The sequence below is a fragment of the Rhinatrema bivittatum genome, chromosome 9 (genome assembly GCF_901001135.1).
Source record: "Rhinatrema bivittatum chromosome 9, aRhiBiv1.1, whole genome shotgun sequence".
Taxonomy (NCBI): Eukaryota; Metazoa; Chordata; class Amphibia; order Gymnophiona; family Rhinatrematidae; genus Rhinatrema; species Rhinatrema bivittatum.
The window spans coordinates 130,477,985-130,492,118 of NC_042623.1; the positions used below are offsets into that span (position 1 = coordinate 130,477,985).

Genomic DNA, 14,134 nt, shown 5'->3' on the forward strand with positions numbered 1-14,134 from the left:
TCAGTCGTTTTGACTTTGTTGTATAGTACCGTCCTGCTGCTAAAAATCTCCGGGCAGACGCCCTGTCTCGCACCTCTTGTGCCGAGGAGGACATTGACCCACCACAGTTCATCTTGGACCCCTCTAAGATTCGGCTTTCTGCCATGACCATCCTCTCGCAAGACCGCACAGTGCTCTCACGCCGGGACCGTTTGACTGCATTACGATGGGCCCACGACTCCTTGATTGGAGGACATGCTGGACGAGAAAGGACCCTGGAGCTTGTTAACCGGTATTACTGGTGGCCCAACATCCGGCGTGATGTCGCCGCGTAGGTGGCTTCTTGCCCTACCTGTGCTCGCCAGAAACCCAATTCTGGCTCCCCATATGGTCTCCTGCACCCGCTTCCGGTTCCCACTGAACCATGGACCCATATAGCTACAGACTTCATAGTTGACCTGCCTCCATCCCAGGGACATACGGTCGTCTGGGTCACGGTTGACCGTTTCTCAAAAATGGTCCATCTGGTTCCCCTGCCTAAGCTTCCCTCTGCACCCGAGTTGGCCCACCTGTTCACCCAACATGTGTTCAGGCTTCATGGCCTCCCTCAAGATATCGTTTCGGACAGAGGTTCGCAGTTTGTGGCCCGCTACTGGAGAGCCCTCTGTAAATGTTTCCAGGTTAAGCTTAGTTTCTCCACAGCCTTTCATCCTCAAAGCAACGGACAGACCGAGAGAATGAACAGGACTCTAAAAGCCTACCTCCGGGCCTTCATTAATGAGAGGCAAGACAATTGGTCTGAGCTCTTACCCTGGGCCGAATTTGCCTATAACAACCAGGTCCATGCCGCCACGGGCAAATCTCCGTTCCATCTAGTATATGGTAAACCATTACGACCACCACTCCCACTAGAGGCTCCCAGTGCCTCACCCGCTGCTCATGTAACAGCCCAGCAACTCCAGGCATTGTGGCACATGACACGAAGACAGATTCTCCGTGCGGCCGCGAAGGCTAAGCAGACGGCCGATCGCCATCGTCGGCCAGCTCCTACATTCCAGCCTGGGGATAGAGTCTGGCTAAGTACGAAGAATCTGCACCTTCGACTTCCCTCACGAAGATTTGCCCCAAAGTTCTGTGGACCGTTTCGAGTGGCTGAACGAGTGGGACTGGTATCGTATCGGCTTCGGCTACCTTCTTCCTTCAGAGTACACAACGTGTTTCACGCCTCACTGCTCAAGCCTGTAGTCCTCTCCCGGTATCACCATACACCTCCGGACCCTGCAACCACAACCGTTGATGATGATCCTACATACAAAGTACAGGACGTCCTGGACATCCAATTTCACAATCGCAGATGGGAGTATTTACTGGCCTGGGAAGGGTGTGGTGACGAAGATAACACCTGGGAGCCCAGCCGTACTATTCTAGACAAAGATCTCCTGCACCAGTTCCACCGGGACCATCCAGAGAAACCCGGTCCGCTCAAAAGGGGCCATAAAGGGGGGGGTACTGTTGTGGTCTCCACCGCTTCCCCTCTTTTTGCTGTGCTCAGGGCTCACCTCCGATGCCGGGGACGCCGCTTTCGCGGCTCTGCTGGGCCTTTGGGGCGTCCACCATTACTGGGTCATCTCGCTGCTGCCACGCGCGCGCGTGAGGACACGCATTATGGACGCACGGTCACCGGAAGTCTGGCCCCGCCTGGGCTAACTATGCCACGCCCCAAGCCTGATTTAACCGGCGTTCATCTGCCTTCTCATTGCCTTGCAACGAGGGTCGCTACTGTTAGTAGTTCTTAGTTGCGCTTCTGCTGTTCGGCTTCCCGGTTGACCTCAGTTCGTTCCTGACTCCGCTTCTGCCTGCCGCCTGCCTTTGACCTCAGCTTGTTCCTGACTCCGCTTCTGCCTGCTGCCTGCCATTGACCTCAGCTTGTTCCTGACTCCGCTTCTGCCTGCCGCCTGCCACTGACCTCAGCGTGTTCCCGACTCCGCCTCTGCCTGCAGCCCGCCATTGACTTCAGTTTGTGCCCGACTCCGCTCCTGCTTGCCGCCAGCCTCCGACCTTTGCCTGCTCCTGAGACTGCTTCAACTGGCTGCCAGCCTGACTTGGGTTCGTCTCCTTTCTACTCACTGCCCGGTCTGGCTCTTTTGCACGCTACTGACTCCGGTCCTGCCTTCAGCAGATCACAGCCTACGATACGCTACAGACTCTGTTCCTGTTACCTGTCTGCTCCGCTCCGCGGCATACTACAGACCCCGGGCCTGCTCTCTACTGCTTGTTCAGCAGGCTACAGACTATCTAACTGCCCCGCTCTCGCCGGGCCTTCCTGTTCCCTGCTGCTGGACTCTGTGAATTACTCTTGCCCAGGCCTTTTCTATAGAGACTGTTACTGTGCTCCTAAGTCCCAAGGTTCTAGGACCCTATGGGCTCCTCCTGGGGGGTTCCTGGTTCCCGGGTGAAGACCTGTGCCTGTGGCTCTTAAGTCCCAAGTTTCTAGGACCCTACGGGCTCCTCCTGGGGGGTTCCTGGTTCCCGGGTGAAGATCTGTGCCTGTGGCTCCGCCTCCCGAGCTACTCTATCCAGGGTAGTTTGGTTCAAGGGTTCACACCTGGTCTGCAGCTTCCCAGACTGCAACAGCATGTGCATTTCCTCTCCTAACCTAAACATGCCTCCTGGAATGCCTCCTCTCAATGTGGCTAAAAGTCTGTGCATTGTAGATCAATTAGACTTTCAGCCACATTGGGGGAGGGCAATTTGTCAGACAGGCAATTTACGCAATTAGCTTTGAAAGGTGTACGTGGAGAATCTGTGTACTTATATAGCATGCTGAGGGCAGGATATTGAAGGATATAATAAAGAAAAAATCAACTTATGTGCAAGTATAACAGTGGGGGGAAAACAATGGAAAGAATGCTAGAGAAGCCAGAAGAATAAAGACACTAAAAATCATGTTTGATGGTAAAATTTAAAACACAATCACTTAGAATACACTACATGTGAAAAAAGAGGATATTACAGTAAAATAAAGGTGATGTGAAAATCATGTTAAGAAATTTAAAAGAGCGTAACAGTTCACGTACAAATGACTGTAGCTTCATGGTGATAGTTCATTAAGTTGGATAGTGCACAAAGAAATATATTAGCTTTGGAGGCTTTCATGAGTTGCATAAAAGGCCTGTCCAAACTGGGATAAATAACTCTGAGGAACTGAACAAGAGAATTGAATTGAAATTTTCCATGGAACATCTATGGAGTTGGTCTAAATTTTTTTTTTCACAGTGCTCATTGGCAATTTCTGATTTTGAGGAGAATATTGAGTAAAAAGCTATTGTCATTAATAATGTTATCATCTTATGTTTACTTCCTTGGTGTAGCTTTCACAATGAATTCATAAGTAAGTGGACAGTATTTGATAAAGAGATTTTCAGCCACTGTATTGCTTCCAGCAATAACCTTCTTCGTACCCTTATTCATGAAATTCCACAAATGCAAGGCATATGAATTATTAAAGGTGCCATGGGGGTCCCAGACCTCAAAATACCGTCTCCATGCAGGATAGGGAATTGGATAGAATCGTTGTGGATGCAAAATGGAAATATTCCCACATGTGACATCTTCTACATGCTTGAAAACTGGCAACTCACATTGCCGTGCTAAAACTCGGGTAAGCAGTCGAGGGCCTTGTTGTCCCCATATGGCTCCATTGTAGTTCTTCACAAAGTCTTCCATGCATTCCCATAGATACTGATAGTGCCTTTGGAAACCAAATATCCCATTGCTACAATCTCGTGATCCCTCAGCTGCCAGGAAATCTACTTCTTGGATAGGCCTCATGGATATGATATCTGTGTCCATGTAAATCCCACCATTCTTCCAAATCATTGCTAACCTGAAGCCATCGGCACTAATATGTGTCCAGAAGTGTTCCTTGTCTGGATTTACCTGTAAATTGAAGAGCGAAAGTAGTTATTCTTTCATGAGTTTTGTTTCATTATTAACACAAATCTGGGTCAAATAAACATATATTACATTGATTATTCCAATGAATACCAATTTTCAACTGAAGATGTACTACATGCTGTGCCTTAGCAATGTTTATTGATGCAAAATGTACTTTCTTTGCAGTATATTTTGAGGCTTGCTAATATGGTGCTATTTCTATCTATATATCCTAATTATGAAATTTGAAATAGCAAACTGATGTGCCCTGAATTAGTGTTGACTACAGACTTCCTTTTTCTTCTTAATAGATCAGTGAATTATAGAAAGTCACATTAGCTGTCTAGCTGGTGTGTTATAAAAGACAGCATTAGGGGTGTGCATTCGTTTTGAACTTATAGGTAAAACGCAACTTATTTTTGTTTTTTAACTTAAAAAAGTGATGAGGCGAAAACGATCGGATTTCCAACTTATTCAACATAGCTATGTTGAATACGTTGGAAATCGCGATTGTTGATCCTAAATAAAAATTTAAACCCCTCACCCTCCTTAATCCCCCCCCAAGACTTACGAAAACTCCCTGGTGGTCGAGCGGGAAGTCAGGACGCCATTTCTGAACTCCTTTGCGAGGAGCACGTGACGTCGGCGTCACGTCGGAGTGACGCGGACGTCACGTGATTCACCGCGCGTTCGCTCCGGGACCCTCGTTGGATCCAAAAGGAACTTTTGACCCCCCCAAGCTGGCCAAAAGTTCCTTTTGGATCCAACGAGGGTCCCGGAGCGAACGCGCGGGGAATCACGTGACGTCCGCGTCACTCCGACGTGACGCCGACGTCACGTGCTCCTCGCAAAGGAGTTCAGAAATGGCGTCCTGACTTCCCGCTCGACCACCAGGGAGTTTTGGTAAGTCTTGGGGGGGGATTAAGGAGGGTGAGGGGTTTAAATTTTTATTTAGGGAATCGGTGCACGTATGGACATAGACTCAACTTATGGAATTCTCCATATGTCCATATTGACCGAAATTGACCCCCCCTTTCGACTTATGGACTTATGAACATAAACTTTTGGTCTGCACATCCCTAGACAGCATATCTTGCTAATGGAATGTAGGGTCCTTTTTTGCATATACATAATCTGTCATACTAAGAAAGATATTAAAGATATATACTGGCTCAAAAACCTCAATTATATTACTATAAAACAAAACCAAACCATTGAAACTTGAGGTACTGCAAAATAGCAGATATGTCTTGCAATTATTTTTTAATTGTTTATAGTTAAAAAGACTTACCCGAGAGAGTGGTATCAGAAAGATGTCAGTGTGTTCGCAGTCTCATGAGCTCTTGCCCTTACAGGGCTACAGCCCCTCTCTTGACTTCACCACTTATTAATTACGTCATTTACCAACTCTCTTCAGGTTTATCAATTAATATTATGTTTTTATAAAGTGCAAATGTGCCTCCCTTAAAATCCCTAGAAAACCCGTATTTTATCATCTAACATGCCACAACTGATTATTAAAATCTTATATATTTCGTTTTATGCTTATCTCTCAATAGTAGTGCTGTTATATTTCTTCGCCGTGTTTCTTCACTGCTTCAGATGAATCGCCCGACATTGGCCATGTTTCGGCGCACTCCTCGCGCCTGCTTCAGGGGCTACCGTTCCTTCACAAACTCTATTACAAAAACATAAATCTATAAATGCCTCTAGAACAATATCTATATATGTCTCACTCTACTGCGGCATTGGTACTCACGATTCAGTGTGACACAGATCCCTCCTACCGTGTTGTCTTTCAAAAATGGCGCTCAAACGCTATTCTTCCGTCTCCACCGGATATCAGCTGTTTTATACCCGAACCTCAAATCCAGAACTAGACTATCCACTACAGAAAGACCGCCCAATCAACTTCCTTATTAAGCCCAGCAGGGGCAATTGTGTTCAATTTAAAAATCCAACGCTGTTCGCGCTGTAATAAACACAGATTTAAATCCCCTCCCCGCTCATCTTGCTCAATACAGTCCAAAACCGTACTATGTAGAGTTTCAAAAACATGAGATTGTTCAGCACAGTGCTGAACCAATGGAGCTTCCATCCTTCCTCTCTTCAATGCGCTTTTATGCTCTATTAGACGTGTTTTTAATGCTCTCGTGGTTTTCCCCACATAAATGAGCCCACAAGGACACCAGATGGCATATATAACATTTCGTGAAGCACAGGTAGTCACTCTGAACGGTTTAAATTTTTTTAATTTCTCAAGAGGAATTTTTATATTGGAATGAGCAAGTGGGCACATGACACACGACCCACACGGGAAATGACCATTCTCTTCCTCAGATCTAATCTCTGGAACTTTAAAATGTGACCTAACCACCTGATCTTTAATGCTCATTCCTCTTTTGAAAGCTATCAAAGGCTGAGTTATGAACTCATTGTGAACCTGTAATACGTTCCAATGTCGTCTAATACTCTGCACTATCCCATTCACTCCCATAGAATATGGTAATACACATGTCAACCTGCTATTATTTATGGGTTTTTGTCTCGATTGCAATAGATATTCTCTATGATTCCATCTGCGGTATATTTGTGTACAATGACACGACAATATCGTGTCATTGTACACAAATATACCGCAGGATGCGGCATTAGAGGTCCTTAGGGACAGTTTAACAGCACAGGTAACATCTACTCGTCCTCCTATAGCTTTCATCATAGATCTAGCCACTTTGGCGTTGAAAAAATTTTTTTTTCTATTTGAGCAAAGCTATTACCAACAGGTTGGTGGCACGGCAATGGGGGCCACTATGGCCCCCAGTGTCGCTAACCTGTATGTGGGACATTTTGAAGCACGCTGGTTAGATACTTCTCCATATAAAAATAATATCATTGTGTGGCGCCGTTTCATCGACGACATTTTCATAGTGTGGCGTGGGACTGAGGTCCTTTTCCAAGAGTTTATGGTTTGGTTAAATTCTTGTGAACAGGCATTGCAGTTTACACATAATTATGATCATGTTTCGATTCCTTTTTTGGACATAAGGATCTCTTTGGATAACAATAAATTTTGTTTCACGATTTTTCAGAAACCAACGGATCGAAATACATTACTAGAATATTCTAGTTGTCACCCTATAACTTTGCGCAATAGTATTCCTTTCGGCCAATTTTTGAGGCTGAGGAAACTATGCTTATCAGTTCAAGAATATAAATTGAGAGCAAGAGAGATGAGTCAGCGTTTTATGGAACGAGGTTATCCGTTGGGGGTAATCCGAAAAGCCTATAAACGAGCTAGATGGAATCATAGAGAATATCTATTGCAATCGAGACAAAAACCCATAAATAATAGCAGGTTGACATGTGTATTACCATATTCTATGGGAGTGAATGGGATAGTGCAGAGTATTAGACGACATTGGAACGTATTACAGGTTCACAATGAGTTCATAACTCAGCCTTTGATAGCTTTCAAAAGAGGAATGAGCATTAAAGATCAGGTGGTTAGGTCACATTTTAAAGTTCCAGAGATTAGATCTGAGGAAGAGAATGGTCATTTCCCGTGTGGGTCGTGTGTCATGTGCCCACTTGCTCATTCCAATATAAAAATTCCTCTTGAGAAATTAAAAAAATTTAAACCGTTCAGAGTGACTACCTGTGCTTCACGAAATGTTATATATGCCATCTGGTGTCCTTGTGGGCTCATTTATGTGGGGAAAACCACGAGAGCATTAAAAACACGTCTAATAGAGCATAAAAGCGCATTGAAGAGAGGAAGGATGGAAGCTCCATTGGTTCAGCACTGTGCTGAACAATCTCATGTTTTTGAAACTCTACATAGTACGGTTTTGGACTGTATTGAGCAAGATGAGCGGGGAGGGGATTTAAATCTGTGTTTATTACAGCGCGAACAGCGTTGGATTTTTAAATTGAACACAATTGCCCCTGCTGGGCTTAATAAGGAAGTTGATTGGGCGGTCTTTCTGTAGTGGATAGTCTAGTTCTGGATTTGAGGTTCGGGTATAAAACAGCTGATATCCGGTGGAGACGGAAGAATAGCGTTTGAGCGCCATTTTTGAAAGACAACACGGTAGGAGGGATCTGTGTCACACTGAATCGTGAGTACCAATGCCGCAGTAGAGTGAGACATATATAGATATTGTTCTAGAGGCATTTATAGATTTATGTTTTTGTAATAGAGTTTGTGAAGGAACGGTAGCCCCTGAAGCAGGCGCGAGGAGTGCGCCGAAACATGGCCAATGTCGGGCGATTCATCTGAAGCAGTGAAGAAACACGGCAAAGAAATATAACAGCACTACTATTGAGAGATAAGCATAAAACGAAATATATAAGATTTTAATAATCAGTTGTGGCATGTTAGATGATAAAATACGGGTTTTCTAGGGATTTTAAGGGAGGCACATTTGCACTTTATAAAAACATAATATTAATTGATAAACCTGAAGAGAGTTGGTAAATGACGTAATTAATAAGTGGTGAAGTCAAGAGAGGGGCTGTAGCCCTGTAAGGGCAAGAGCTCATGAGACTGCGAACACACTGACATCTTTCTGATACCACTCTCTCGGGTAAGTCTTTTTAACTATAAACAATTAAAAAATAATTGCAAGACATATCTGCTATTTTGCAGTACCTCAAGTTTCAATGGTTTGGTTTTGTTTTATACTTAGAAAGATAGACACATGATGGCAGAAAAAGACCATTCGGCCTGTCTAGATTCCCTATCCAAACAACTGCTCAGCTCTACAATTTCTAATACTTCTTCAGAGATTCCCTGTGCTTGTCCCATGCTTTCTTGAATTCAAATACTGACCTTGCCTCCACCATCTCCACTTAGAGGCTGTTTTGTGCATCCACCACCCTCTCTGTAAAGAAATATTTCCTGAAGATTATAATAAGAGGCCTTAGAACCTACGTATTATGCATACAGAAAAGATAGTAAATGTAGGAAAATTTGAATATATATTAAACAAAAATAAAACAAACTTTAGAAACATTTTTAGAAAGGCAACAAACATGGAAGTTCACTAATGATTTTTAAAACTGAAGACTCCTCCCCATGTCATCATTTGCCCAAAAGTAATCCTTTTTTCTTTTTTTGAAAATTGTCCAAAGAAAATATGCCTAGTGTAGTGCAAAAATGTATCCAAATTCTCTTTAATAATTTTAAAACCAATGATGCCCGCAATGTTAGTCAAGAGAGTACTTAATTTCTCTAATGAAAACTTTATACTCAAACTAGAGATCTTCAAAAAGCAAGACTGCAGGTCTTCTGAGGAAGAATTATTTGAAACATCCATGCAGGACTTGCTCCTCACCAACCCTGTTTAAAATCTTATCTAAGTGACGCATGAGGTCTGCCACCATTGCACCAGGCAGGCACGTTACAAGCGATCCTCATGCCCACCAGCCACCCAGCTATCTACATTCCAAATAATCGAATCACCAAATATGACTGTTGAGCTAACCCTTCCCTCCTAAGCAGTAGCCCTGGAAGACACTTTCTTGGTGTGAGAGGACAATGCATCATCTGTGGGAAATGCATTGTTTTTATGATGAATTAAAATATCTTATGATATTTCATAATTTGTCATGTATCAGGGGTCCCCAGAAATGATAGGAAAACCCCACGAAATTTCGTGTGGTTTCTTATCGGTTTTTTTGAGGGGAAAGGGTACATAGAAATAAAACAAAACCCCAAACCCACCCCAACCCTTCAGATCTAATTATTTACAATCCTCCAACATCCAGGCCCCCCCAAAACTTGCCTAAAGTCCCTGGTGGTCCAGCGGGGGTCCCGGGAGCGATGTCCCACTCTCAGGCCATCAGCTGCCACAAATCAAAATGGCGCTGATGGCCCTTTGCCCTTACCATGTGACAGGGGCTATCAGTGCCATTGGCCAGCCCCTATCACATGGTAGGAGCAATGGATGGCCCGCACCATTTTTTAAGATGGCACCAGCTGTCCATTGCTCCTACCATGTGACAGGGACTGGTCAATGGCACCAATATCCTCTGTCACATGGTAAGGCCATAGGGGAACCGGCGCCATTTTGTTTACTGGCAGCCGATGGCCCAAGAGTGGGAGATCACTCCCGGGGCCCCTGCTAGACCACCAGGGACTTTAGGCAAGTTTTTGGGGGGTCGGGAGGGTGGGGGATTGTAAATAATTAAATCTGAAGGAATGGGGTGTGCACTAACGAGTTTGTGTTAGGCGCGTACTAACAGGAGTTAGTGCACGCTTACTCCCGTTAGTGCCTGCTAAACCATAAATGATTCAATACGAAAAAAAAAATGCCGATCCGCGGGAATACGAACTTTTCCCGCGGCTACATGAAACCGAAAGCGGAAACGATCGGGCACCCGATGCACATCTCTAATCACCTGGAGAGCAGGTCCTTGCTACAGAATCACTTTCTGCTGCACCTGGTTGATGATATTTGACCAGGAGACCTCCTTCCTCAAGGACCAATCCCTGAGGCACACTGCTAATAACTGCCCTCCTCAGAGAAAAATTCATTTACCACTATTCTTTGTCGATTCCCACCCAGCCAGTTTCTAACCCAGTCAGTAACTCTAAGTCCCATACCAAGGGCATTCAATTTATTTATATGACTCCTATGCAGAACCATGTCAAAAGCATTACTGAAATCCAAGCACATTATATCTAGCACCCTTTCTTGATCCAGCTCTCTGGTCACCCAATAAAAAAATGATCTGATTCATCTGTCAAGATTTACCTCTGGTAAAACTATGCTGCCTCAGATCTTCCAATTCATTTGATTCCAAAAACTGCACAATCCTCTGTTTTACCAGAAATTCCATTAATTTGCTCACCACAGAGGTCTGTAGTTGCCAGCCTCTTCCTTACTTCCATTTTTATGAATAGGAACCAAATCCACCCATCTCCAGTCCTCCAGAACTACTCTCAATTCTAAAGAAGCATTGAATAGGTCAGCCAGTTGAGTACCCTCAGATGTGTTCCATCCACCCTCATTGCCTTATCCCCTATGGTGGAATTAGGGGTATGGCAGATAGTCATGTGGCAGCAAGTTCCCTATCATAGAATTAGGGGAATTTGTAGGTAACAGCATCCTCCCAATATGTCTATAGTGGAAATGCACAGAGTATCTCATGCTTAGTATTCAAAATCCACATCACTAGATCTGAAGAACTGAAATGGGTTAGAACACTGTGATATGTTGTCTCTGTGTTGTGGTTTCCATGACACCAGTTCACAGCCTCACATATGACACACTGGGAAGGGCTGGCTGCTAACTTGCTATATAATAACAATTACTAACTGATACTTGCTCCCCATTGATTTCTATGGGCCATAGATTTTAATAGCCCATAAAAATGAATTGGGATGAAATAAATGGAACAAATAGGATTTATTTATTTTGGGAACCTCCTCCATTCATTTTGGGGACTCCCAAAATAAACTATTTCGATCCCATTCATTTTGGGAATCCTATTCATATTAAACAAAAGCACATCCCTATTGAACCCCGATGGGTGCTTTATAGTAGCTGGCACATATTTATATGTCATCCAAGAGAGCCATCATGTGATCTTTTGATATCTGGTGGTGGGCACCAGTTGGATATGAGGCCACCTACTGCAACTGCAAGGGCTTCCACTCCCTCAATATAAATGAGGTCTGTGATGCTAAGTGTCTCATTCTGGATGTTGTTCTTAAATTTCCTAGATTCACTTATCCTCTCATAGTTAGAAATTAATGACTGCTCCCAGGAAAGCTGCATCACCGGGGGACTGGCTTCTAGGCTGAAATGCACCTATCACTACACCACATTCCAATGATCCTGTTCTGTGTGTCTTACTCATATCTATGTTACCTGCCTGCTCAGGAGGACAGCTCTGGCCCAGTCTAATGACCTAATGTGCTATCCAACCTGAAAGCCTATCTTAATATTTTCCTCTGGCTTCTCCCTTACAGGTAACAGAGGCTATCCACTGAAAACCTGACTCATGATCCCTGTGGCCACCCTAAAACTTGCTGTAGAGGTGCAATATAACAGGACCCCAATGGCTGACCAGAACAGTCATCAAGAAAACATTTGGCCTACTCAAAATATTCTCCCACTGTCTAGACAGATCTAGGGATGCATTCTCTACAACCCACCTAAAGTCTGTATGATCTTTCTAACCTGCTGTATGCTACATAACATGGCAAAAACCAGACAACTTCCTCCTCCAATAGGACTGGACAAGAACACAGATAAAGAGGAGGAGGAGGAACAAGCATTCAATCAGGAGGAATTGTAAGAGTTACATCACCACAATCAAAAGCAGGCTATACAGGAAAGGAGCACTCTGATACAAAGATATTTTTAATGGTGAAGGTGCATTTATTTACAGTATATGTGATATTTTAAGTACAATACATAAAGAAACATAATGCTTGTTTGGGCCTCTTTATTTCATGGGGTGGGGGGGGGGGGGAGTGCAGACACCTTAGTCTGCCCAATGCATGAGCTCCTCAGTGTCAGCAGCGGAGTCCTCTTGCTGCTGACACTGCCCTCTGAGGGCCCAAGACCTGGGAGCTCTTGCATGACATGGTAGCAGCAGGAGGGTTTTCCAGGAGGTGACACAGCAGGCTATATAGGCGGCTGAGATGATGGTGGTGGTGGCAGCATGACTGGATCTGGTTGCATGATAAGCAGGTGAGATGGCATCAGATGATGGTCAGGCAATGGTGAAGGAGCAGTTTTAGGCTGTTGAGGTGGCAGCCATCCACCTGGTGCTTGTCAGGATGCTGGAGACTGCATGTAGGACCCCTTACTGTAATTTGGAGTTGGCGGTGACTGTGGCTGCCAAGGTGACATCCTTTCCTGCATCTCTCTCCAGACACCTATCTGGGCATCATGCATTAATAGCCTGGTAAAGGCCCCATATTTCATGCTAGATTCCTTGCATCTCCACCCTCTGGGCCTCATCTTCCTCCCTCATAGCAACTTGGAGGCATTAGAACTCAGGTCAAAGTGATTCCACCTCTTCCAAAACTTAGGCGTGGAGCTCTATTAGGAAGCACTGTGCCTGGCAGATCTGTGGATGGTCTACTTTAGAAGTGACTTCCTCTTCTGCTGAGGAGCTGCTCTACAGCTGCCTATTAGTTATCTCACCTGGTGGTGAAAGTGGATCAGCTGGCTGCTCTTCCTCCTGCCATTGCTGCTGCTGTTCCTCCTCTTCTTTCTCCTCTTCCATGGCAGTCTGCTGCTGCTGCTGCTGCTCCTCCTCCTCCCTAGTGAGCCCCACATCCTCTGTCTCCTATTGTAAGCTATCAGCCAGCAGTTATATGTGCCAATGTCCCCTTCTTTTGCCACTGGGCTCAGACTGGTCAGCATGCTGCCCTTCTGCAATAGTTAAAGTTGTACATGTTTTAGGTTCACATAATTGAATTGTATGTATCACTGGGTGTTTCTTATTTCCAAACAGTACAGCTGCTCAATCCCTCTTTGATCACCTCCTGTATTCCAGAGAAAGTTTCAAAAATGTACCTTTACCAATGTATTTCCCTGGAATCCCTTACTGCTGCAGAGGTGATCAACTAACAGCATACACTCGTAGAAAGGGTTACTTACTGGCTCTATATCTGGCAACCTGGAATTTCACCTCTCACACTCATGCTACAGGATGGAATAAGTAATATCATATGAACTGTCCATTGAGTTGGTGTCAGGAGGTGAGAGGAAAGTGGGCAGCAGTAGATAATGTGTGTATACAAATATGGAGGCAACAATATAAACACCATATGCTTGTCTAGAATATGTATTCCAAGCCATCTATAAAGAAAGCCTCTTGTATATCATAGATGCTACTATAGTATCATGGTAGATATAGCAAAGAGCTACTTCCATCTTATAGTTCAGTGCCCTACACATCAAACCTGGCACCCTGGAGGCAAAGGGTGAATATTGGTCTTCTCAGTGTGCACATGTGCACAGGGATTTTATAGTAAGAGGACCTTGGATAGTCTCACATAGGACATGACATCTATAAACCAATCTATACGCACACACAGATATCAGGTATCATAAAGACAGTGCTCATCTTGCTGCTGTTCTGGTTGGGAGGTGTCTAAATCCAACATCCCTGCCACTGCCAATTCAGAGATGGTGCTGAGCACTAGACACTCTGCAGTTGTAAATGTCACCTGGCTGTCTGCTCCCTCTACATG

The 14,134-nt window shown here is 44.6% G+C and overlaps 1 protein-coding gene across 1 annotated transcript; it reads right to left on the bottom strand.

Annotated features, from left to right (window-relative positions):
* Nucleotides 1–2,987: 2,987 nt before the first annotated feature.
* Nucleotides 2,988–11,699, bottom strand: LOC115099570 (alpha-1,4-N-acetylglucosaminyltransferase-like). Its single transcript, XM_029617303.1, has 2 exons — nt 11,556–11,699; nt 2,988–3,918 (listed from the first exon to the last, which is right to left on the bottom strand). The coding sequence occupies exons 1-2, from the start codon at nt 11,697–11,699 to the stop codon at nt 3,334–3,336; spliced, it is 729 nt and encodes a 242-aa protein (XP_029473163.1). The 3' UTR covers nt 2,988–3,333.
* Between the last annotated feature and the right edge of the window lie 2,435 nt (nt 11,700–14,134).